Source organism: Anthonomus grandis, chromosome 1 (assembly GCF_022605725.1).
Source record: "Anthonomus grandis grandis chromosome 1, icAntGran1.3, whole genome shotgun sequence".
Lineage (NCBI taxonomy): Eukaryota > Metazoa > Arthropoda > Insecta > Coleoptera > Curculionidae > Anthonomus > Anthonomus grandis.
Window position 1 is genome coordinate 4,463,053 of NC_065546.1, and position 26,023 is coordinate 4,489,075.

Consider the following 26,023-nt stretch of genomic DNA (forward strand, 5'->3'; position numbering starts at 1 on the left):
CTGAAGAAGCGCATTTTCACCTCCAAGGCTACGTTAACAAACAAAATTGCAGAATTTGGGGAACGGACAATCCACATGTTGTCGTACAGAAGCCAATGCATCCAGCCCGAGTCACTGTGTGGTGTGGATTTTGGAGTGGTGGCGTGATTGATGCGGAAGGTCACGCAGTGACAGTCGATGGTGAACGGTATCGCAACATGATAACTGACTTCTTGTGGCGAGAATTGGAATATATCGATCTCGACGAATTATAGTTTCAACAAGATGGCGCAACTTATCATACCGCCGGGCGTAGCATCAACCTTCTGCGCACAAGATTCAAGAACCATGTGATTAGCCGTTTCGGCGATGTCCATTGGCCTGCTCGCAGCTGCGATTTGACGCCGCTAGACTTTTTTCTGTGGGGTGTATTGAAGAGTGCAGTCTATGCCAACAATCCACAGACAATTGATCACCTGAAACAGAATATTCGTGCTGCAATTGCCCAAATTGATCAGGAAATAGTGGACAAAGTGCTTGAAAATTGGTGTTCCAGATATAACCTACTGCCGAGCCAGCCGTGGCCAACATTTGAATGAAATCATTTTCCATAGTTAATAAGAAGAAACACTGTATCAAATAAAGCGAAATTCGTGGAAAAAAAATCAACTTTTGTCTATTTAATAATCTAATCAACCTACCTTATAGTTCAGGATTTCTCGCGCGAACGAACTTAGTAGTAGCAATAATTTTTATGATCCGATAGATAAGTTTATTTAGTAAATTGTAATGCAGGTTTAAAGTCGTATCAGGAAGTAGATGTTTGGACCTAGTCTTAAAAAATATTTTACATTGTATATCACCCTGTGACTTTTCACCAATTCACCCAAATACTTCACATAATGGTTTACAGTATGGCTGAAGGAAATAATTTATATTTAAGGTTCTTAAAATCGTTATGCTTTAAGGACTACTGCATGATGTAACGATAGAAATCCTGGAAAAAATTTCGGCCATACTTACGTGAGGAAACTAATTCTTAAATTTGAAAAAATAGTATCGGTGGCAAACAAAAAACAGGAATTTGTCATGAAGCTGTACATAAATTAAGTCATTCTCTATACATACAAAGTGCATAAACATCAGGAATTTCGTAAAGAAATTCGAAATGGTTTTGTAAATAAATACAACTGTAGATACTGGAGTGATGAAAATCAGCACGTTTTCATGGGACACACACGTGATACTATTGTCGGGCTTCTATTTATCTCTATTAATGGTAACCTTAATGCCGAAACTTGAAAATGTTGGTCAAAATCACGATTCAACCTAATTTTTTTAAAGAAATAGAAAATTAGTTGTATATTCAACCAGAGGGAGTGCTAGCTTACTATGTTCTTCTTGTGCGGCAATTTTTACATGATTCATTTAAAAATCAATGGATCGGGAGGAGAGGTCCAACGGAATGGCCGGCGAGATTACCAGATCTAACACTCCTCGACTTTTTCTCTGGGGTCGCTTAGGAACTGTTGTGTTTAAAACGCAACCAGTTTCACTCGATGATCTGTGGCATCGAATTATTACAGAATGTGCATCTATTGAAAGAGAAGTGTTTCAAAATATGAGAAATGAGTTTGAAAATATATTATACTCTTGTTTGGCTCGAAATAGAATGCATTATGTGTATCTAATTTAATCAAATAAGACTTCATAAAAGCGGAGTTTATTTTATTTAACTTGTATTTTTCCTTGACCCTGTATAAAATTTAGGCAAAATTCTTGTGCAGGGAATACTACTCCAAAAGACCTTAATTTAAGTTATCACAAAAAAGGTGGTGCCATTTAAAATTTTGTACATCAAGCCCAAGGGGTGACTCACCGTAAAACCAAAATATGCTGGTTGTAGTTTCCTCTACTTTTTAATTTTAGGGATGTTTGAATTGAAAGTTTTTAAATTGACACTTTGTATGTTTATTAATTTCCACGCAGTTGGGATATGTTTTTACTTTAGAAAGCGTAATGGATTTCATTTTTATTTTTTAAATTTTATGCAATTCTGCTTTAGATTTTTTCCAATTTTTTAACAGTTAGAGCATGAGTTTATGTTAGATATCTAAATAGTTAAATTGAATATTTATATTTCAAAAATCTCTATGTCCTCTATCTTCTAATGTATTTACAAAATACAGCGCAATAAAGCTGTTAAAATTAGTTACAGTTGCTAACATTGCACTATGGAGTTCTTCGAAAACTACCAAACCCTCTGTAGTTTGAAAGAATTGATTAATTACAAAAACACATATTTTCGTTAATCAGTTTATTTACTATGGTTGCACAATTTCTAATTTATATCTCCCAAATAATCAAAAGACAAATTCCTTAAGCATATTGCTCTAATGGAAAAAGACGTTCCCATTCCGAATACCTGTCATCGAAAAGTTTTTCTCGCATTACAAGCTTTGTCCCAATATCCAAATACTTCTCTGTTCTATTATTAAATTGTTCCCATGAAACGTTTCTCAATACTTTTGAATGCCCTGGAGTTGGATTTCTAAAAATAAATTACAAAACATTTAAAGAATATTTGAGAACACTTCAAAATATTACCCGTATTTCGCAAAATTAGCATGGAGGGTAGTGAGTATTTCAACCATTCCAACTTCTTTTGGAGAATCTACTCCGAATAGTGGAAACAGTTTCGAGATATAGAATAGGTAGATAAGGTCATCATGATGAACCACACCTAGAATCATCATATAAATTAGTATACAAACAGTCAAAGTTTTTGGAAGAATTATATACAGTGACCGCCTAAAGTTCCGCATAAATTCGATAAAAATTAGAGATTATTGATTTTTTGAGAAAACGCTGGGACCCTTCGATTTTTATTTTAAGTTGCGCATTATTTCACAAAAATTTTTGTATACAGTGTGGAACAAAAAAAAAGATATGACGTCATCGGTCATTTTTTTAAAGGGAATGCTATATTTTTTATTGCACTTTAAATATAGGCGAAATTCCAAGCAAGTTTCGTATAACACACCTTATCTCAAAACTCAACTGTTTCCGAAATATTTTACGTTTACGTTATTTTACGTATTATTATACGTCTATTTACAAATTAAGGTAAAATCGAGGATAAAAATAATGTTATAAACACTGCCAATTGTTTCTATTTCCATGGTTGCACTTGTAAAGAATCTTCATTTTCGAATGTCACCGTCAGTTCGAAAATTATTAGTTTTTATCAGAATAAATTATGGCTAATTTAACGGAAACCCAACGAATTGAAATTTTGATGATGCTAGGGTACGGGGATCGAGTGCGCACACAAAAAGGAGCAAGTGAACTGTTTAATGCCAAATACCCAAACCATCCTATTTCTCAGTCTACAGTTAGTAGAATAGAGCACAAATTCATAACTTCAGGTCATGTTAGGGATTTGCCAGGATGAGGTCGTCTCAAAAATTTTTGAAGAAACAAAATTAAACGTTCTGCTCTCCGTCGAAGAAAATCCAAACAATGCAAGTTCACAAATTTCAGTTGATAATAATATAGCCGGAACGTCAGTAAGACGCACCTTAAAAGCAAATAAATACCACCCTTATAAAATTAGACTAATATACGAATTAAATGAGGACGATCCTGATCGAAGAAACCAATTTTGCGAGCAAGTGATGAACATTTGCAATAATAACCTTCAGTTTGTGTTACGAGTTTTGTTTTCGGATGACGCAACTTTTTATTTAAACGGTATCGTAAATCGGCAAAATTGTCGGTACTGGTCAGTGTCAAATCCACACTGGGCAACTGAGGCTCATACACACTACCGTAAATCTATTAATGTTTGGGCTAGTATCGTGGAAAATTAAGTAATAGGCCCATACTTTTTCGAAGAAAAACTTATCAGGACAACGCTATTTGAATTTTCTTCAAGAAGATCTTATCCCTGCTTTGGCTTCCCTATACCCAGACGAACAAGACCCTGCTGTCCCGACAGGTAATTTGTGGTTTCAGCAAGACGGCGCACTGCCACATTTCTTTTGAGATGTCCGTAATTATTTGGATACAGTATTCTCAGAAAGATAAATAGGGCGAAGAGGGCCAATAGAGTGGCCGGCCAGGTCACCAGACCTAAATCCCTGCGACTATTTTCTACGGGGGTACCTGAAAAGTAAAGTTTATATTGAGAAGCCAAACAACGTAGAAGATTTAAAAAATAGAATTAGATATGAAATTAGGCGTATATCACCCGAAATAACTGATAGTGTTTTACATGAGTTTGTAAACCGTCTTGCTTTCTGCAAAGAAGTAAATGGGGATCAGTTTGAACATTTGATACATTAATAAGAGTTTTCACAGTTTATAACTTTTTATCCTCCATTTTAACTTAATTTGCAAATAGACGTACTTACTTGCTTTCTTGTTGGTTAAATGTAAATATTTCTGAAACAGTTGAGTTTTGAGATAAGGTGTGTTATACGAAACTTATAATAATAAATATGTATTATGTATACATATATTTATTTTTCAAGTACGTTTAGGATAATATTAAATAGTAAGCATTTGCTAGAAAACGTAAAATAGATTTTATAATTTATATTAAATAAAAAAAATTATTTCAATCTTAATTTCAATTATCTTAGAAATGGTTAATCACATAAACTTGAAATTGTGAGCTATGTATAATTTGATACGCTCTTCAAAAAAACTTTTGTTTTCAACAAAAAAAAAAACTAAAAATACTAATAATACTAATCGACGGATCGGAGATTTTTTTTGATTAAAAAAAGTATTTCTACTACTAAATTTAATCCAAGTTACAGACTCACAGTGTATACTACGAGCTTTATAAATGTTTCATTAGGCCGGATTCTCACGGGTGGTGTATTTGGCCAATATTTGTCAATCGCGTACACTTGTCATATCGTCTGAATGCTTTACTTATGCACAGTGCCTATTTTTGAGACAGGTGGGCCCTAGGCCATAAAACATATCGGGCCCCCCGTTCCTCCAACCTTTTTAAACACATTATAACCATAATTTTTTAGATAACATGATATTAGCAATAGTCATATTATTTTTAATTTTTAATAAATTAATTTAAAAAAACTATACAGTTTATAACTATACCGTTTATTTGCACAGACCAATCTTTGGTCTGTGCAAATTTATTAAATTACTGAGCTATGTAGTATGTGTTGCATATAATATGTACGTTATAATTACTTAATTAGTAAATAATTCAAAATTTTTTCACTTTAAAAATATACAGCAAAGGGACTGAATTTTTTTATATAAAGTGACTAATTAAACAATAATTTTCATATTTAAAAAAAGAAGTTTTATTTTAACAAATTTCTATAAAAAGCTTAAGGAAAAAGAGCATTCCATGAAAACGTTGTCTGTTAAAAACCATCAAATATTCTTAATATACCTATACTCGTAAGTACATCAAACAAACAACCACAACAAAAAAATAAACTTAAAAATATTACACTAAAAATATATTAAAAAACCATAAATATATTAAAATATCTACATTTTAAGTTTTCGTATTTTTAGTTGGGCAAAATCGTCTATAACCTAATCTACATCTACAGTACTAAATATGTCGCTTTCTACAGTCAGAATAGCCAATGATGACAAATTTTCTTGATTTAGAGAGTTCCTTAAGTATGATTTTAGTCTTTTTAGAGTTGAAAATGATCTTTCACCTGATGCGTTGCTTATTGGGATTGAAAGATATATTCGAAGGAGAATCTCGATATTGCAAAATGTTGATAATATATTTGAGTTTATAATAAACTGCAAGATATTTTTTGGATTTCTTGGTACATTGTTAGATTGCACAGTTGTTTTAATTGTGCAAGTTCGTCAGGCAATTCATTCACAACAATATTTTTTGCATAAAGCTCCTCAATATTCTTCAAATCGTTTTGGACTATTTGATCTGAACACGGAAAATCTATGAAAAGTATATTAAAAATATCACTCACACAGTAGGAGTCTCTTCTTTTTGTTAATTCTGTAATTAGCTTATCACATATTGGAATAAAAGTATTGATTCTGAAGTCTTCACTACCTTTTTTAATAAATGAAACATCTTCTGCAGAACCCTCATTGGCAAATTTTTTTCGTTTCCGACTTCTAGAAGTCAAATTTTTATAATTAAAACCAAATGCTATGGACTTCACAGCATCCGCTCTTGCAGACCATCTAGTATCGCAAATTCTTCTCACGGTTGGCGGCTTGGCGTTGGACATTGTTACATTTTTTTTAAGTAAATTCCATCTATGAGTGGATGCGGATAGAAAATTGTATAAACATTGTATATTATCAAAGTAGGTGGCCCCTTCCAAACAACATTCAGCTGCACTATTGCCTACCAAATTTAACGAATGACTTGAACAGAGAGCACTATTTGAAATATTTTTTATTTTCGCCTGGACTCCGTTATATCCTCCAGACATATTCGTAGCATTATCATAGCTTTGTCCTCTGCAATAATTTATATTAATATTGAGATTTTTGAGTTCTTTTATAACATTTGCCAAATTTTCTGCAGTATGTGAAAAAATTTGCACAAACCCCAAAAACCTTTCGACCGGTTTTGCATCTGGCAGAACATACCTTACAATTAAAGTTAATTGATCGATATGGGAAATTTCTGGTGTAGAGTCAACTATAATTGAAAAATATTTTGATGACTGCAATTCTGACACAATTAAATTTTTTACTTCATTTGCAAGGAATGTTATAAACCCGTTGCAAATTGTCGGAGAAATATAGCTCATCTGACCACTACCAGGGTTCCCATATTTTTTTAAATGATCGGCTCAAAACGGATCAAATTTACTAAGAAATTCTAAAACACTTAGAAAATTCCCATTGCCCTTGGCAAATATTTGGTTTGTAGAGCCGTAAAATGCTAATCCGTTTTTTGCAAGAAATGTAGTAGTTGCCACTACTCTCTGCAAAGGGCTTCTCCAATATTTCTTTTCTTTATGATACCATTTTTCCATTTCTGTATCAATACGTCCCTCCAATCGACGTCTGCTTACCAATGTTCCAATAGAAGTAATGTGTTCGCGTGAAGATTCATGACTTTTCAAGCTTTCACTAATATTTTTCCAGTCTTTATAACCGCCATCACTAAGACTAACAGTTTTGTTAGCAAACAATTTGCAAACGTAACAATAAACCAAGCCAGATTTTGGACTATAAACTAACCATTCACGAAGTCCTTTTTCCCCGTTTACTTTCACTTTATAAAAAGCTGAATATTTTAATTTTCTAGTTTTGTTTGTTTCCACTTGCTTAACACATCCTCCTATTTTATCCATGTTTTGTACAGGTGGATTATTTACAAAATATTTTTTTTAAAATTAAACTCAATTGTTTTGGCCAATCTGCAATATCGGCAGGAACAGTAGAAAAGAAGTCATCTTGATTTGTAGATGATTTAACATCATGACAACAAGCTACCGTTTTTTGCGATAATTCATGAACAGTTTCGGATATATTTAGAGTAGTTTGCTCTTCATTTTCTGGAAATGGTGTGAAACTAATATCTGCATCAGCTGATGATAACTCTATTTTGCTGGCGGTGCTGGTTGAAGGAGTTTCTTCTATATTACATGATGTAGAGGGTCGCAGAAACGGTAAAATTGCACCCTGCTGTTTTTCTTGTTTAATTTCTCTTACTTTGCGTTGTTTTCGTTTTTCACTACCACCTAAATGTTTGTAGCTCATGATTAGGGCAAAGGGTCTTTTCTAAAATAATTATTTATTTAGTATCGATCTCATTAATGGCCCTTTTCACCGACCTAATGTTAAGTATACTGGTTTAATATTACTCGATTTAAAATGGGCAAGTCAACATTTTAAATGACACTTAAGTTTACTTAATACAGTGGTGGTTGTACCATAGGAGCACATGAGCACGTGCACCCCTAAAATAAATGAAAAAAATATTAAAATAACCATTTAATATTATTGATCAAATAAAATCTAAGCCTCATATTTAATCGTATAATATTTGATCGTATAACGTCAAACCAAATCAAACAAAAGACTGACAGCCCTAGCCTAGCAATGTTATATCTATTCAAAATAAGTTTATACAGGATATTCCAAACTTTAATAAGGCTGATATTTATCAATTTTCTTCAAATAAAAACAGGACAATTGACGTCTTAAAACTGCAAGAATTAAAAAATACTATTACTATTATTCATAAATTTATTTTCTGTCTAAAAAAAATTAAACTATTTTTACTTGATGCCTTCTCATATTTTTTTCTTCTACGTTTAAAACAGCTACGTAACCAAAAAAACATGTATGGTAGGTATGGTAGTTGCACAAGAAAAATAATTAAAAATGGATTAAATTTACACTAATTTGTACCCTCTTTATCATAGACCACGAGCCGCTACTGACTTAATATGAGGTTGGTGGAATCGAGACTTAGTCTGGTTAAAAAAAAGGAACAACTTAAATTAGCAATATAAAAAAACAACTTACGTTCTGACAAATGCTGGTTCCCTTAGCAGAATATTATATTTAAAATACACATCAAAGTACCACTAAATAGACTGGAGGAACTGTTTCCAGTATTACTGTCTTGAAATAAGTTATAACTAAAATCACTACAAATTATTTACTCCAGTTTGAATAAGAAAAACTACCGCAACGCACTTTGGGTCATAAATATAAAATTAAAAGGGCACCGCCGCTTAACGCCGAACTTTAGTGAAAGTCGCCTAACATGCAAAAAAATCCTTGTTTGGTCTGGGCACATTTGCGGCATTTGTTTATGTTTAGATTACGAAGAAAAAGTCTTTATTCTATTCAATGCCGATAAAATATAATTTTTTTATCAAATTTAATTTTTTTAATTAAAATATTATTTTATAGTACAGGGTACAGGTAGGAAATAAAATAATGCAAATTTCCTTATTATCACAGCGATTTTCGGGCCCTTCCAAATTATGAGCCCTAGGCCTAGGCCTAATGGGCCTAGCGGGAAAAAAGACCCTGCTTTTGCAACTATTTATTACTGGCCGTTTTCTTGTCGTCTGTCGGTAGTCGCGGCAAGTCAAAGGAATCGCCAGTGCGCCGTACAATTGACAAGTCTGTACTGGTCTATATTTCTGGCGCATTCACACGATACGTTTAAACATTGTTCGTTTAGTTCGCTACCACTATTTATTCCGCATTTAGAAGCCGGTAGAATAGGTACCTGTTGGAATAACAATATTTTTTATTTAATCTTTTCATGATGGAGTGGTCAAGCGAAAATAAAATTAATATAGGGAATTATCTAGATAAATATATAGGAACACATATGTACCTCTGTTAGGGCTGCCATATTTTTAAAAGTAGAAATCGGGAGCATGGCATGTTCGAGTTTCGAGTCATGCCGCAGGAAATTTTTTTTTCGGAGCCATGAATTAGTTTTAGAGCTGGTATTATAAGCATATGTGTGTACTTTAAAAATTTTAAACATAAAGAAAAAATAAAAATATATTCTTTGACCTCGTTAACAAAAACAACATGTATTTTATTTTAACGCTACAAAAAAACTAAACATAACATTAAGAAATATATTCTTTAGCTTATTAATTACATAATTAAGATACATATATTAACACAAAAAAAAATTAAACATACCTAACACAAAAAAAAACATATATTATTTTGCCTCGTTTTTGGCAATTATTATGCCAAAAGAGTTACGCCTTAAAATAACTCGAATAAATCCTTAAATTAAAAATATTTTAAGCTGGTCCCTACTTTACCAAGAATGTTTTTCCCATCTTTTTTTAAAAATTTTACAAATTCTTGGCAAGTTTCGGTAAAGTTATGCTTAATCATTAATTCTGACTCTAAGGTTTCTATAGAAAGAGAATTTCTTTCTTTTCTCCACGCTATAAACATTAAACTAAAAATTCTTTCACACATGGCATTAGAGTGGGGAAGAGAAAAAACACAAGAACATATTTTAGAATAATTCGGAGACTTATTTGTTTTAAAATAATAATAAAAAAATAACCCATTGTTGGTCAATTTTAAAATCTGAAAATTTTTCGGGGAGATTTTCTAAAAAAGATGAAAGGTTCACAAATTCTTCAAACAATAAATCAACATCTATGTCAATACTAAATTCTTCTGAAATTTTCATAAAATCCTCCAATCTTGGATTAGTCCTCAAATCCATTGCTTTCAAGTATTTACATTTGTTGTTGTCAGTAAAGTCATACCTAAAATTATCAAATAACTTAAAAGAAACTTGTTTCTGAGATCATATAATATACCTACCATTTTTCTAAATATTCTACGATTCTCCCAATAAACGAATCAGCTTCTTTCTTAAAAATATTTACAATATATAAATTATCACATTTTCGTACTAGAGAAAGGGCTATTTAGCCATAAAACTTCTGTTCCCTTTTCATCACCAAGGATCGTCTTACAGTATCCATGATTCCAAACAATTCTACTGCTAAGGCACTTTCGGATTCCAATTTAGAAATTGCCGCATTCATGGCAGTTCCTATGTTTAAAATAAGCCCTAAAATGTTTTTTGTTTGAAGTAAAATAATTAAAGGATAACGAAAACATCTACATACCTAAATAAGCCTCAGCGAGTTCGTTTTCAAAAAACATTCTTAGAATTAAAGGTGACGATTCTCGAGATAAAAAATATGATTTGATGGGAACAAAATGTTTTAGTAAACGTTCGACTGCCGGAATTAATGAGAGCCAACGTGTAGGAACAGAACGTAATAGCTCTGACCATTCTTGTTCACAAAAGACATACAAATCTTTAAGCTCTGTAATTTTTTTTGAGCTGCTGCTAAATTCATTGTAACATTTGATTACAATAGTTTCAATATCGTACCTTATAACATTTTGTCCATACTTGCCAGCATTGTGAATAATATGGCATACACAGCCAAAGGGTAAAATATTTTTATTATGTTTGTGTAGCTCTGTCATAACACTCTGTTTTTTTCCAAAATTAACCGACGCATTATCAGCGCAGTAAGCAGTGACATTTTTAATTGATAATCCTGCCTCATCAAGACCATCAATTAGGCATTTAGCAATATCCACTGACTTTTCTGATGAATTTGAATAAAATTTTAAAAGCTTTGTGCTAACGCCTTTTTCGGTTTGGAAATATCTAACAATCAATGGGAATGTCTTGATATTTCCCTTATTTGAGGCATCTGTTGCAAGGGAAAAAGGATTGTCATTCGCTAAATCCTTCTTAATAATATTTTTACTTTCCGGACCTAAAATTTTGGTGACTATTTTAGTCGCCTTTGTTCTTCCGCATGAATATTTCTCAGCTGTTTTGGAATCCTTGAATATCAGGGGAAATAGTTTTCCAGCACAATCTGCCGAGGCGTAGCTTTGAGCATGTTTTATCGCATGAAAAACAAAAGCACATTCAGCCAATGCTATAGAATCCTTGTCAGCCATAGATGAAAAATACCGATTTTCTGATTTAGTTTTTGATGTTGCATTAACATTTTGAGTGTGTTTTTCTGTCCTCAAGTGTTTAACAATGTCGTTTTCCCCGCCGTGTTTAATGGAAAATTGACAACGACACGCTCGACATTGTGCCTCAGTATTTAAATTACCTTCAAAAATCCAATCATATTTTTCTTTCCAAACTTTGTGACATCTCACATTTTCTTTTTCACTCCTTGATGTGTGTTTTTGCTTTTCTCGATCGTATGCTTATGCTTCCGTATTTGTTGCGATGTGTTTGTTTTTGTTGGATTGTCTATCTCGTAAAGAAATTCAAAAAACTCACTTAACTTTCTCACTTCTGGCGAACGAAAAACTAATGAGAACTAATACCGAGCTCGCTGCTGCTACGATCATCTATGGGAATCACCGGTTTTTATAATGTCAATATCAATGTCATAAGTATTTTCAACTGTCTACGCAAGGGGGCGATCTTTTAGAAATGGAGGAATGTGAGAGACGTATCGATATATTTAACGTATCGATTTAAATGGCGTAAAATTTTATGAAAGCGGGAGGTTGCCGGAGATTTATAATTTAAAATAAAAGGCGGGAGGGTTGACAAGAAATCGGGAGACTCCCGCCTAAATCGGGAGGAATGGCAGCCCTAACCTCTGTCGATTTCTATTTAAAGAAACCACTCACCATCTTCCTTTCTTATATATTTTTTCCTCCTTAATTTTAAATAACAGGCACTTGTTACAACAAAAGCTGCAGAAGCTACTACCCATCGTGGTTACACTGGAACGTTCAATAAACCAGTGTGCTGGCGTATTTGTTTGTTGGTACAATTATTAATCGTACACGTCGCGTTAACGCTTTTACATGTAAAGGACAAAATATATTGGTCGACTTGCCAAGTACACCAGTATTGGTGTACTTGTCAAATACACCACTCGTGAGAATCCGGCTTTACTTTTATTCTTTATAAAATATAGGTAAGCATATACTTTTTTGTGGCAAGAATTTTGCATTTCTGTTAACCTAAATAAAGAATATAAGCATTTATTTTTAGAAGCTATAGACAACCGCTCTGGTTTTTATTTAATAAATAAGATTTTTCTCCACTTTTGCCCGGTACTGTATATACAAGATATAGGCCCATTAAAATAGGCTCTCTATGAATATAAAAATACGTCGGTTTAAAAAAAACAGCTCTGATTTTCCTTACCATATGGTTTAGTATTATTGGTCCCAGGAAGGTAGTTATGGCTATAATCTCCCTGATAACTAAATTTGTAGTAATACGTTGGAGCAGTATTTTTAGCACTAACAAGCTTGACTGCCCTATTGTTGCCAAATCCTATCATTGAGTCGGCGTAAAGCTTAAAACAAATAAGTTTAAATAAGTTTCTATTAATTTCTTAAGAAAAATCACACACTTCCCCAAGCTTATTCAAATTTGATTGGTCAATAGGTTTGTCATTAAAATAAAACTTTCTCAAAGCTCTGCTTATATTTTTCGATTTTTCTGTGTTCCTTTCGTATTGGAAAGGTATAGGAGCCACCTTCTCCCAGTTCTCGTTAATATCTTTTAGCAGGGTACTGTTTTCAATTACATCTAAAAACATATAAAATATTAAAATGTTAAAAAAAAAATAATAAAATATAAATGCTTACATAAAGATCTAAAAGCAAATTCATCAGTAGTTACTCCAGTCATGAAAGGGATCTTTGTAAACTCGCCCTTCATAAAAAGGGTTATAGGGTGAGCAGTTAGAAAGCGTTCTTGCCCAAAGTCGTTTTCGATGACAGGAGTCCAAAGTAGAATAGGATCAGTACCCCATTCCTAAATTACTAATTATACACACCTGGCCAATGAAGGCCTTGGATGCGAAATTTATAAGTTAAAAAGATAACGATGGCGTATTTCCTACCACACCTCTACTAAAACAGTAAGTGCAAGTGGGAAATCGGTAAGGCATTCTATCTTTAACTTAACGCCGTATCTATGAATTTCTATTGCATATTAATGCAAAGATAATATCGCAGCCAAGGAAGAAATTTTTCCGGCATGTATGTCAACTATATTATAAAAATATACAGAGTGGTCCAGTTTAAACGTCATTAATTTTAATCATTTTTTCTCAGAAATGTTTAATAACAAGGATACAGGGTGATAAAGTTAAGAATAATTAATTGTTTATTTTTCATAACTTTTAAACTACCAGCTCAATTTTAATTAAATTTCGCATGCGGATTATTGTAGTGAATTGTCAATTACTGATCAAATCAATTTTAAAAAAATTGCGTAACATTTGTCTCAAATCTGCGAGGTATTCTTAACTTTAACACCCTATATCTTTGTTATTAAACATTTCTGAGAAAAACTTTATAGTGAAAGTTTTTTTTTCAATTCTCGTTTCAATCACGTATTATTAAAATTAATGACGTTTGAACCGGACTACCCTGTATTCCAAACGCGTACTTACCGCAAATTTAGGTAAAGAATTAGCCAAATCTGCAGCAGGTATAGTTTTTAAACAATTATAGATTTCCTTGGCATTGCCCTCAGGACATCCCACAAATTTAGCTTGACGTCTCGCGAAATCCAAAAGATTATGCCCTATGGGCGACTGAGAAGTGCCAGAGGCACTCATGGCAATTGCTTTATGAAAAAGCCCTAAATAATTGCATAAAAAAATTAGAATTGTTGAGTATTTTAAAATAAATGACTGTACCTCTGGACATAGGAGAAACCATATGGCAAGTAACACTTATTGAGCCAGCACTGTAACCTTGTATGGTCACAGAACCGGAGTCTCCACCAAATGCTTCTATATTCTGTTTAATCCATCGTAAGACCTGCACTTGGTCTTTAAGACCATTATTTCCTGGTGCTTCTTTTTCTCCAGTTGAAAGAAATCCTGAAATTGAGCATATTTGCAAATGTTTGCACTTATAAAGAATGATTTTTACCTAGAGTTCCCAATCGGTAATTGAACGTTACCAAAATAATATCTTGATCCATGAAATATTGGGGTCCTCCCCAATAGCTTGCAGACCCTGCACTGTAGAACCCTCCGGGGTGAATGTGGACAATAAGGGGTCTCTTTACGTTGTTTATGTTGCCACTTGGTAGCTATAAGCGTTATTTTTTAAATTAAATTGGTAACGCCAAGTGTAGCACAGATACTACTTACTTTTGTAGTATAAACGTTAAGATATAAGCAGTCTTCTGATGTGGGATCCGTTGTCGGTTGAGGACACATTGGTTTATCATCTGTTGCATTGTAGACTCCTTCATGCTTTTCTATAGGAACTGGGGGCTAAAAAGTAAAATATTTGCTTATTTTGTTGTGGATTCACAAGCTTGGGCAGTAACAGTACGAGGTCTGGCTATTAAATAACGAGACTGGTTACGAAAAAGGGTTTTATTATAAAAATTATTATACATTCGAATGCTCCCCTTCAATATACTCCCCTCCCCTCGCCACACATCTTTCCATACGTTTTTTCCATTGATCAAAGCAGTGCTGGAAGTCTTCTTTGATGAGGGCCTTTAGGAGCTCTGCCGTTTTTTGCTTTACCGCTTCGATCGACTTAAATCGGGTCCCTTTCAAAGCAGATTTTATCTTCGGAAACAAAAAATAGTCGCACGGGGCCAAATCTGGCGAATACGGCGCGTGTTCGAGCACTGGAGTGCGCTTACCGGCCAAATACTGCTTCACAGATAGCGCGTTATGGGCAGATGCGTTGTCCTGGTGCAAAATCCACGAATCATTTTTCCACAACGCGGGCCGTTTCTTACGAACTCGTTCTCGCAGTGTTGCCAAAACTGACAAATAGTAAGTCTGGTTGACAGTCTGACCCTCTGGAACCCATTCAGTCATCACGATCACATTGCCTTGAATTTTGATTTGGACATCCTTGCTTTTTTATTCTGGGCGATTCAGGCGTCTTCCAATGCATCGATTGCCGCTTGGTTTCAACATCGTATTGAAAAATCTACGTTTCGTCGCAAGTAATAATGTTTTTCATCAGTCCGGGATCTTTTTCTAACCTTTCAAGGAAATCTGAGCAGACCTGTTGACGCAAGAGCTTTTGGTCAGGAGTCAGGTTTTTTGGCACCAACTTCGCACAGACTTTTGTCATGTATAATTCCCCGTGTAAAATTTTTCTAACCGTTTCTTTATCGGCGTTTACAGCCTCGGCAATCATCCGGGTGCTCATTCGACGATCTGCACGCACAATTTAGTTGATTTTGGTCACTGTGTCCGGAGTCGAAACAGTGACAGGGCGACCTGAGCACTGGTCATCTTCAGTGCTCTCTCGGCCCTCACTAAAGCGCTTACACCACTCAAAAAGACGCGCACGATAGAGAGAATTTTCCCCATAGGCCTCTTGCAACAATTTATAGCACTCAGTCGGCGTTTTTTTCAATTTAACGAGAAATTTGTTGAAAGATTGATGCGTTGCTCTTGTTTTTCGTCACACATGGTTTTCGGCACGAGAAAAAAACACGTCCGTTTCAAACCGCTACTGCACGAATACTATAATAGTGATGAAAACGTGTTTTGGTATGTGCATAGACAAGATATCTAGATACCCAACGCACTACTCGTTTTTTCCCCACCCGTCTAGGGCGCCCTCTAGGCACGCAGTCTCGTTATTTAATAGCCAGACGGGCCAGACCTCGTATCGTCCAAACGGGCAGAAGTTCGTGAAGAAACATTTATATTTGCGAACGACTCTTCTTACCTGAAACCTTAATTCTCCTACGGGAGGTTGTGCATATCGAATGCCTCGGAAGGCATAGATAGTTTTTCCTAATCGGGTTCTTAACGTTGAACCCTGTATTGATCCTAAGGGGGTGATGACTATTGGATTTTGGGTAGTTTTAAAGTCCGGGGGTAAATGTTGGTAGGCTAAGGCTAACCCTATTGCTGCTAGAAACGTTAATATAGGCTGAATAAGCATGCTAAAAAAAATTAAAATAAGGTTAACAAATTGACGTTCACTATGCATGTAAAAATTGGGGCATTTTATACTGCCCTAAGTAATATAAATCCTTATTACACTACAACGTTTCTACCTCAAATATATCTTCAAGAATGCAGCTATTTTAGTGCAAAATAAAAACAAATTTTGTCAAGCGGTTCCTAAGCTATTCAATTGCAGGGATCCCAAGCTATGTCGTCAAAATACAACAGAAAGTTTCTGAGGTACAAGAACTGTTCTTATAAATATTCAGTAAAAAATACTCTTTCTTTAGTCAACATCATTTTAATTCATGATGATATTTTCAAGATTTCTAGCATTACAGTAAACCTGGACCTGCATTCCTGGACTTATCAAAGGCATTTGATACAGTCTGCCATTCAATCTTATTGGAAGTTTTGGAAAAATATGGTATACGAGGAAACCTTTTGTTACTGTTAAAGAACTACCTATCAAATAGGGTACAATACACCAACATTCAGGATACTATTAGCGAGCCAAAGATTGTGAGAAGGACTGGGGTTCTACAGGGCACTGTGCTGGGACCCATACTATTTAATATCTACATGAATGGTATAAATGAGATAGATTTACGTGGGAAGATTCCTACGCAGATGATACTTCTGTGGTTTTCTATGGGGACACATGGGAAGATGTTAAATCAAAATATCAACATGGTCTGGCCTTAATTAAAAAATTTTTAGACACCTTTAAACTAAATAGCAAAAAATCAAAGTTCATTACATTTTCTATAAAGGACACCGGTAGACCAGATTTCCAAAATATTAAAGTCAACAATATAGAAAATTCTATTGAACAGGTTGATTTAATTAAATACTTAGGTGTATACATAGATAAAAACTTAAATGGGATCATCATGTAATATATTTAAAAAAAAATGGAGCACTAATCCATAATCTTTATATTCTTAGAGAAATTCTTTCAAGAAAAATACTGATTTTGATATATAAGGCTTTTATTGAACCATTACGAAGATATGGAATATTGCTCTGGGGCGCAGCTTACGAAAACAGTATTGGTGCACTTAAAATTGTACAGAATTCAATCATAAAAATAATGTTTAAAAAACCCAGATTGTTTTCAACTAATGAATTGTATGAAGGTGATATAAGTGATATTAAGACAATTTTTTTGCCACATGTTGTTCCCATATACACAAACATCATTCTAAACAATTACCAATCAGCTTTATTTAATATCAATTTTTTCCAGTTAATTTCTTGGTTTTTGTAGAATAGATATAATGATCTACATATAATGAATATTATCTAAAATGTGATCAAGGGCCAATCTCTAGAGCTCATTATATCGTCTGGTTACAAGCAAAACACGCTAAGTCAATTTTTTTCAGTTTTAAGTTATTTACACCACCTGGGCCCTGTTTCACAACCACTACAAGTTATAAAATTGTAAAAATATTTCCTACACTTGTAATTTTTCCGTAACAGAACAATCTTGTAATTACCTGTGCGGCTCTAGTAATTACGGAAGATTTTTTACATATGTAGACGTATTCTGTAACACAACTTCAGCACTTGTATATTTGTGTTAAAGTATTTCCCACAATTGTAAATAATGTTCTACCCATTTATATCAATGGGTAAATTCGGTAAACGATGGAACACTGATAAATATAGATGCCGCGACTATAGACGAGCCAGCCTTTGTAGATCGCCATGGTAAACATTCAATTAATTGCATTGCTGTTTGTGGTTCTGACCTAAAATTTTATTATGTTAGTGCTAACTGGCCCGGTAGCGTTCATGACGCAAGAGTACTTCGTAACAGTAATTTATTTCGAAGAATGGAAAATGGTTGGAGACCCCATCCTAATTCGGTGATTCTGAGAGACTCAGCTTATCCGCTAAAACAATGGTTGATTCCACCAACATATGAAAATCCACTAAATCAAGCCCAACAGGATTTCAACAGAGCTCACAAACGAACAAGAAGAGTAATAGAAAATGCGTTTGGGATTTTAAAAGAAAAATTTCCTTGTTTGAACTACCTACGCGTTAGCCCTGTTTTTGCTGCAAATGTTTTCAAATGCTGTGCTACTTTATGCAACATTTCAAAAGGTGAAGGGGACGCGGATGATTTCATGGTAGACGATGGTGAGTTATCAGACAATGAAGAAAATTATGAACATCTCGATGACAATCCCCCTGTTGGAGCGCAAGATAGATTAGGCGAACTGATTAATTATTTTAACAGAAACAACAGACTCTATACTAAAGTTCAAAAATATACATATCTACAAAATAAAGACGAAAATATTTATTTCATTTATTAACAACTTTTATTAACGAAGGACTTAAACTATATCTAAACTATAGGTACTAGATAAATTATTATAAAGATAAATAGGTCTTGCCGTTTTCTGATTGGAAGTTATTTTGGAACTGCGAGGTAAATTCAGAAGCCGAGGTCCTTTTCTAATTTTAATATTTCCAGCTTGGTTTTATAGTTTTGTAATTTTATATGTTCAATTTGTAGTTTCAGCTTTTCATTTTTATCGTCACTTTCACCCGTGCTTTCGACAACTTTTCTCTTTCCTAAAATTGAAAAGTGGAAATTAGAAATGGATAGATGAATGGATTGGAAATGGATTTGTTATAAAATTTTGCATTTTGCTGTACTTTTTATTTCAAAAGACACATAAAACCCATATACTAATCTATAGGAGTTGATAATAACAAATGCCTTACTGGCTTTCCTTGAAGTAGATGGTCCACATTCATGTCCGCTTGGGTGGACAGTCTCATTTGGTACACGCGTTTCTGTTGACTGAGTCTGGGCTACCTCGAACGACTCAGAGACTCCAAGTCCACAAATAATTGGAGATTCCTTTCCAACAATATACAAAATCATCTTATCTATTTCCGTTAACATGCCTTTCCCACCAGTCCCTGTTTTTTTCGCGTTGTCTATTTTAAGCTAAAATGCGAAATAGTATATTATGTCATTGTGTATATTTTATCTATAATGGGTTTAGTACCTAATGTCAAAATTACTTGTAAATAAATTATATTGATTGCTCAATAACGAAAGACTTACCATTGCAGATTTCTTCAAATTCTGCCAGACAGTATATCTTACGTAGGTCCAATCCTTCTCTACTGAAACTAAGCATATACTTTGGGCTACTTGGGCTATTTCCTTTCATTTCTCGACTTTGTCTTGTTTTTTAAGTCTATCTGAGAAAGCACCAAATAGGATTTCCTTGTTTTCCTAAATTTTTGTTAAAAACTGCATTTTTCTTTCGAAAATAATTTGTTTAGACGACATTTTTACTAACCGAAATCAGCCTTCTCACCATATCGCTTATACAAACGAACAAACTAACAACCCATAACTTTTAATCCTATACAGCTTAAACTCGTTTTAACAAGTCTGTTATACATATGTACGCGTAGTCCTACAATTGTAAAAACATTACAATTGCAGTTGTTTCTGATGTGTTACTGAATTCATCACGACTTGTAGGTACGGTAAATTAATTGTAACTTGTAAACTTGTAACAATTGTAGTGTTTGTGTTATAGGGCCCTGGTTACATTTCATAAAATTTGTTAATGGTAAAATCCATTAAGTCGATTGAGAATTTCTTATTACACTATTCTGCAGAAATCATAGATTCACTAAGTCAGTAATAACGTATTTCGTTCTGGCAAAGTACACTAACTGACTTAGCGTAACGACTTGACGTAAGCGTTTTGTACGGACATCGCGAAAAATTCTGATTTTATCTGTATTTTACCGCATAATAACGGACATATGACTCGTATGGACCTGCAAAATATCGTTGATTTAGATCGAATTTGCTACAAAACAGTTTAGTTTATCTTGTGTAAAGTTTGAGTGATGTGCATAATGAAGCGTGTGGACAAAATATTTCAACAATTAAGGGCTCAGCAGAGTGTCAGGGATAAGTAGTTTGTTATTTATACTACTGTTTCAAATACATTGTTTAAGTTTTTTTGGCCTTTGGTATAATCTAACCACGGCGTTACATAAACTTTTTCGATATAATTTAAATATCTACAGTGCTTTCAGTTGTTTGAGTTATTGATAAATAATCGCATTTTTTTAATTTTGAATATTTCTTTTGCAGACTCCACTCCGCAAATAAATTGTACAGACTCGAGAAACCGAACTTATACCACATTATCTCCTGTGAAGGCAGATAACTCTTTCTCGGGTAAGAAATGAACAATTATTATAATATAGCATTAAAGTAATTAGTACATTTCCACTTGGTTTATTTAATATTTCTCGTACCTAATTAATGTGCTCTAAAGTTAAAATTGCCTAAATTAAGATAACTTTTAAAAACATTTTAAAGTAGATACCTACCTAATTTTTAAAAAAATTATGTTAAATATTTTTAATTGGTATAGAGTTCAAAAATGAAATTAAGAGAACAAATTAAAAAACTTGTAATTTCGTAATATATTTTTGGACTATTTTAGATCAACTGAGTTCAGGACAGTCATCGCAAAGCATTTCTTTAAATTCAAGAACTGAGCATACTGACTGTGACATAAGACTGTGACATATCATTTAAGCCAGCGTCACAAAATAGCGTGTCTTCAGACCGACAAATAAGAGGTAAAATTTCTGAACCAAGCAATATCGCATCTGTGAACTTGGCTTAGATGTGGACGGCTTTAATACTCAGTGTCTTCCGAATCAAAGCAACTTTCCCTCTGTGCTAAATCCGGATGTACCTGGACCTAGTAATTACCACAGATTTAAGGAATACCAGATGCGAAAGATCGCGGAGCTCCCAAGATAAGCTCCCGATATTCGATGCCCTTGAAAAGGATGGCTTGGACTGGCCGCACCAATGCTTTTTAAGTTTTTTTTTTGTAGGGATAGATGTTCTGCACTATAATTTTGTTGGGATATTATAATGCATTTATAATGTCAAAATAGAAATAGGCTTAAATAAAACAGAATGTAAGGGTTCTTGAGTAAATTTTTTATTTCATTTAACAGATTTAAGGATCTTATTTAATAAAACATTAAAGATGAAACAAAATTTTTAATTTTCTTTTAGTTTTATCTGATTTTTTGGCAGATGATAAATCTCTGTTGGCGAATTTTAAAGTATAAAATATTTTAAGTCGTATAAATAATTTTATTAAATACCGGAAAGGAAAGTTATCACATGGGTGACTAAAATTAATGCTTTTTATTATCTCAAAATATTAACTTATTAACTCATCTTTTGGAAATCTAAATAACGTCGTTCCTCCACCACTGTGGCTGGAACAAAGATATACACACTTATACCCCCCCATTTCAACAAAAATAATACTAAAAAAATATTTAAAAAAAATACAAATATATTATTTCAATTTAATTATTAATCATAAACACGCGTACTACGCAAAGAAAATTGGAAGCACGCGGCGCGGAGGCTTGCATCTAATTAAACCCTTTGCCACCGTACTAGGCGGGTGATGGAAATCCATCACCCAGGAGGCGTGTCTGAAGTCTAGCGCTCGCACGCGTATTTTCGATCAGTTTCGCATCTGTATTCTGTAAATCTGTGTAATTACCAAGTAACGAAATATAGCTCGGATATAGAGGACTCGGACGATTCTTTAAAAGATAAGGACTATGTACCAGAAAAAAACGATGATAGTTCAGCAACTAGTGAAGAAGGCAAAGATGGTGAAGAGTTTAGAACTCAAGTTATAAATGAAACTAGCTTAAAAAAAACTAGATGGAGCACTGCAAGGTCTTCAAACTGGAAGAGAAATATAGAAAAGAAGAAAAGAAGCCAAGGTCAACCGTATAAAAGTGTAACAGGAAAGACTTTTTTTCTAAAAAGGAAGTTAGGCATCAAGACTCCAGAAGACGTAATAATAAGAGTGAAAGAACACATTGAAAGTTTTCCTGTTGTCGAGAGCCATTACACAAGAAAATCCACTAAACGGCTTTATTTAGATCCTAATCTAAATATTAAGAAAATTTATTTATTTATTTATTTATGGAAGAATGTAAAAAAATTCAATCGCCGGGAGTAAGTCTTATTACATATAGAAGAATATTTTGCACCCAATACAATCTATCATTCTTTAAACCAAAAAAAGACCAATGTCCCACTTGCAACGAATACCAACAGGCGATAGCTATAGATAAAGAAAAGTTAGAGTTAAAGTATCAGGAACATTTAAGATGAAAAGAAGAGTCTATGAAAGAAAAGGATAAAGATAAAAAAATAGCAACTGTTGATAAAAGTTGTAAATCTATAACATGTGATATGCAAAGCGTGCTCGAAATCCCAACATCACAAGTCAGTTTACTGTATTATCTTCGCAAACTTAACTTAAATAATTTTACAATTTGTGAATCTGCTCCACCAAACGAAGCCTTTTGCTACTTTTGGACCGAAATAAATGGAGAGCGTGAAAACTGTGAAATTGGTACCTGTTTACCCTTATACATAAATTCATTATCTCCCGAGGTGAAATATTTAACTATTTTTTTTCCGACACATGTGGAGGTCAAAATAAAAATGTACAGGTCACAGCTCTCCTTTTACATATTGTGAGAGTTTACCCAACAATTTGTATTATCGAACAAAAGTTTATGGAAAGCGGATATTCTTATATGGAGGTGGACTCGATGCACAGCTCCATTGAGTCAGCTAAACGTTATATTGATATTTACAGTGCCCATGAAAATGAAAATGTATTTAAAATGGCACGAGCTGGAAGGAAGCGTGATACATCGCCTTATAAAACACGAGAATTGCAATTCAACGAATTTTTGGATTTGAAAAAATTGGTTCAACTTACTATAAATAACAAAAATAAAGACCAAAAGGGAACTATTGTTAACTGGTTAAAAGTCAAATGTTTTAAATATGATAAGCAGTTCCCAAATATAGTTCAGTATTATAAGTATGATTTAGTCGATGAGTGTGAACAAATTAATATTGGATTGACCAGACGAGCTTCGAATCGAATGACTAACGAGAGAAGCTTTAAAGATATAATTCCACCGTTATATCAAAGACAACTACCGATATCGGTGGTTGTCTAAAGAAAAAGATCTTCTAAAGCTTTGCGACAGAAACATTATTCCGCCGACTTCCGCCTTGTTCATCTTCGGTTTTAGATGTAACAGCCGAACCAGCTGAAAATGATACTGACCAAGAAGACCAAAACATAGATTAGATAGTTTAATGTATAAAATAGTCTTAGAGTTTTTGACTTAAAGTTTGTTTTTAATACCATACTAACACTAGTGGTTATCTTCCCATGTAAAGTGTTAATTTTAGGTATTCATTTTGCTAAAATAAAAGTTAAAGTACAATAGGTCTATTATTAAAAAAAAAACAAATAAAATACACTAAGTCAACCCTTACATGCAAAATACACTAAGTCAATGTATTGTTTATTAATAACCTCAAATAAATGTATTTTAAAAAGTTTAATTAATCTGTTTATTAAGTCTAATTACTCCATATACATGCAAAAAAGAATTAAAATTTTTAAAAAAACAAATTTTATTTAAGACATGTAAATATTTAAAAAAATGTAAAACTGAAAACTTTGCAACGAAATTACTCGAAAGTACATTTTTTGACTTAATGTATTTTACTTGTAACCCGACGATATATGCATTATATATTATTAACTTAGTTTAACTTAGTTCTGTGTGACATACCTATACATTATAAATTCAGTATTATATATGTAATTATTAGATAGCTATACTAACTAATCTATCTTTGGTAAAATCAATTTTTACTGTATTTCTTTGTCGAGAGAATATTTTATGTATATTTAAGTTGAAGTATTGTTTTGAATCATGTGGCAAAAAAACCCTACCTTGTACACTGAAATTCTTCACAAAGAATCAGGTTTTTATCCGCAAATCCATGCTCAGGAAATATCTAGTTGAAGAAATATGAAAATATTTTAACCTTATTCTCAAAAATTTAATAGCAGCAGAAAAATCCTTATTGTATGCTTTTGAAAACTGTTTGCTGAATTAAACTCTTTTAAGAATATTCTAGTAATTTCGTGAAAATTTGAGCTCATTTAAAGTAACATTTTTCCTTAAAACCCAATTGAAATTAAACAAAATTAAATTGAAATTAAACGTAAGAAAATATTTTCGAAGAAATTTATTTTTTTGAAGAAAAATGCTATTATTGTAGTATGATTTTCCAAACTTCAAATTTAGAGAACAATAGAGTTGATAGATAAAAAATGCATCAGTTTTTTCTTTGTTCAAAAATCCTTTTAACGTTCTAATTATTTCGCAACAATTTGTGTTCATTTTAACATTTAAAACGAATAACATAAAATATAATAAACAATCTCAAAAATCAATAAATTAAAACATACAATACCCATAACATATTAGAAAAATACGAGTAAAAAGTACTAACATTATATTAATTGAACAACGTATCAACAAACCCTTTTTTATAAGAAATTATTGGGATAAAAAAATAATTTAACTTACCTGGGAAAGTTTAATGCAATATAAAATTAAATTTCAATATAAAATTCAATTTTTTATCTTTATAATGTGTATGAACTTTTTGATATATTTGCCGTCTAAATAATGTTTCAAGTTTGGCTTTAAATAATATTAATAATGTAAAATTCTACCTACCTTCAAAAAAAAAATACCAAGTTATTATTCAATAAATGTCACTTTATCCAATTGTTATTGATTGTGTTATAATCATCGATCGGAGACAACAAATACGCGCAAATGGAAGGTAACAAACCTCTGTTGAAATAATTTAGTTTCGATGACTTATATATAACCCTCAAGTAGGAGAATGCTGTTTAAAATACGTACAAAAGAGCGGTTATTTTTAATTTATATGTAATTAAGAAAATTTGTAAACAACAATTATAGTTCAATAAATGAAATAATCATCCATTGTTAAATGTTATATTATATTGAAAACATAAAGGAACAAACAAGATTAAGAATTGTAATTGCAATTGCTTGAATCTCCCCTAGTCAAGCAGTAGAATTCAAAATAAAAGCATTTTTCTAAATTTGTCTTGGATAAACCCAAGTAGTTCTTGTGGTTTTAATAAAAATCACATGTTGATGCAGATTTTTGTATTGTTCGTTATAAACTCTTTGGTTTTATTAAGATATCAATTTTGTTTAGTTTTAAGAGGATAGATTAGATTGTATAAAATATGTGGTTTTATATCTTGTGAGTTTAATATTGTTATTTATACTGGTTATATAATAATTAATTTGTTTATATTAAATCATCCTTATGAATATATATCAGCTCTAATAGCAGCACAAGGTATTTAAAAAATGGTTTTACCGTTGATTGAATAATATATTCTCAAGGAACGGTTTTACTGAAAAAATATTGTGATCTTAGAATGAGGACAACATTGTCGCATTAGCAATCGTCATTTTCGAGGCCCATACGCGTCTTAAGGACGTTATATTTCTATCTATAGACATCTTTATTCGCCATTTAATTAAAAATTTCAGAAATATTTATAAAATTAAAAAATCCGTTTGTA

General features: G+C 32.8%; 1 protein-coding gene across 2 annotated transcripts; it reads right to left on the minus strand.

Moving 5' to 3' along the window:
* Window positions 1-2,281: 2,281 nt before the first annotated feature.
* Window positions 2,282-25,288, minus strand: LOC126735630 (esterase E4-like). 2 transcript variants are annotated; one of them, XM_050439694.1, is made up of 11 exons: window positions 25,131-25,288; window positions 16,225-16,444; window positions 14,667-14,792; window positions 14,443-14,605; window positions 14,205-14,390; window positions 13,956-14,146; window positions 13,144-13,312; window positions 12,906-13,084; window positions 12,695-12,848; window positions 2,587-2,722; window positions 2,282-2,530 (listed from the first exon to the last, which is right to left on the minus strand). In XM_050439694.1, the coding sequence occupies exons 2-11, from the start codon at window positions 16,441-16,443 to the stop codon at window positions 2,359-2,361; spliced, it is 1,695 nt and encodes a 564-aa protein (XP_050295651.1). In that variant the 5' UTR covers window position 16,444; window positions 25,131-25,288; the 3' UTR covers window positions 2,282-2,358. The 2 variants fall into 2 exon arrangements, with proteins under 2 accessions (XP_050295651.1, XP_050295659.1); XM_050439702.1 differs by lacking the exon at window positions 25,131-25,288 and adding an exon at window positions 24,978-25,071.
* Between the last annotated feature and the right edge of the window lie 735 nt (window positions 25,289-26,023).

What these genes read in the sequence shown, in the direction of transcription:
- LOC126735630 (XM_050439694.1), bottom strand. Translation starts at nt 16,443, where the DNA reads ATGCTTATTCAGCCTATATTAACGTTTCTAGCAGCAATAGGGTTAGCC. An exon ending in TTACCGATTGGGAACTCTAG is followed by an intron (nt 14,391 to 14,442) that starts GTAAAAATCATT and finishes GCTCAATTTCAG; the next exon opens with GATTTCTTTCAACTGGAGAA. An exon ending in ATTCTTTACCTAAATTTGCG is followed by an intron (nt 13,313 to 13,955) that starts GTAAGTACGCGT and finishes TTAGTAATTTAG; the next exon opens with GAATGGGGTACTGATCCTAT.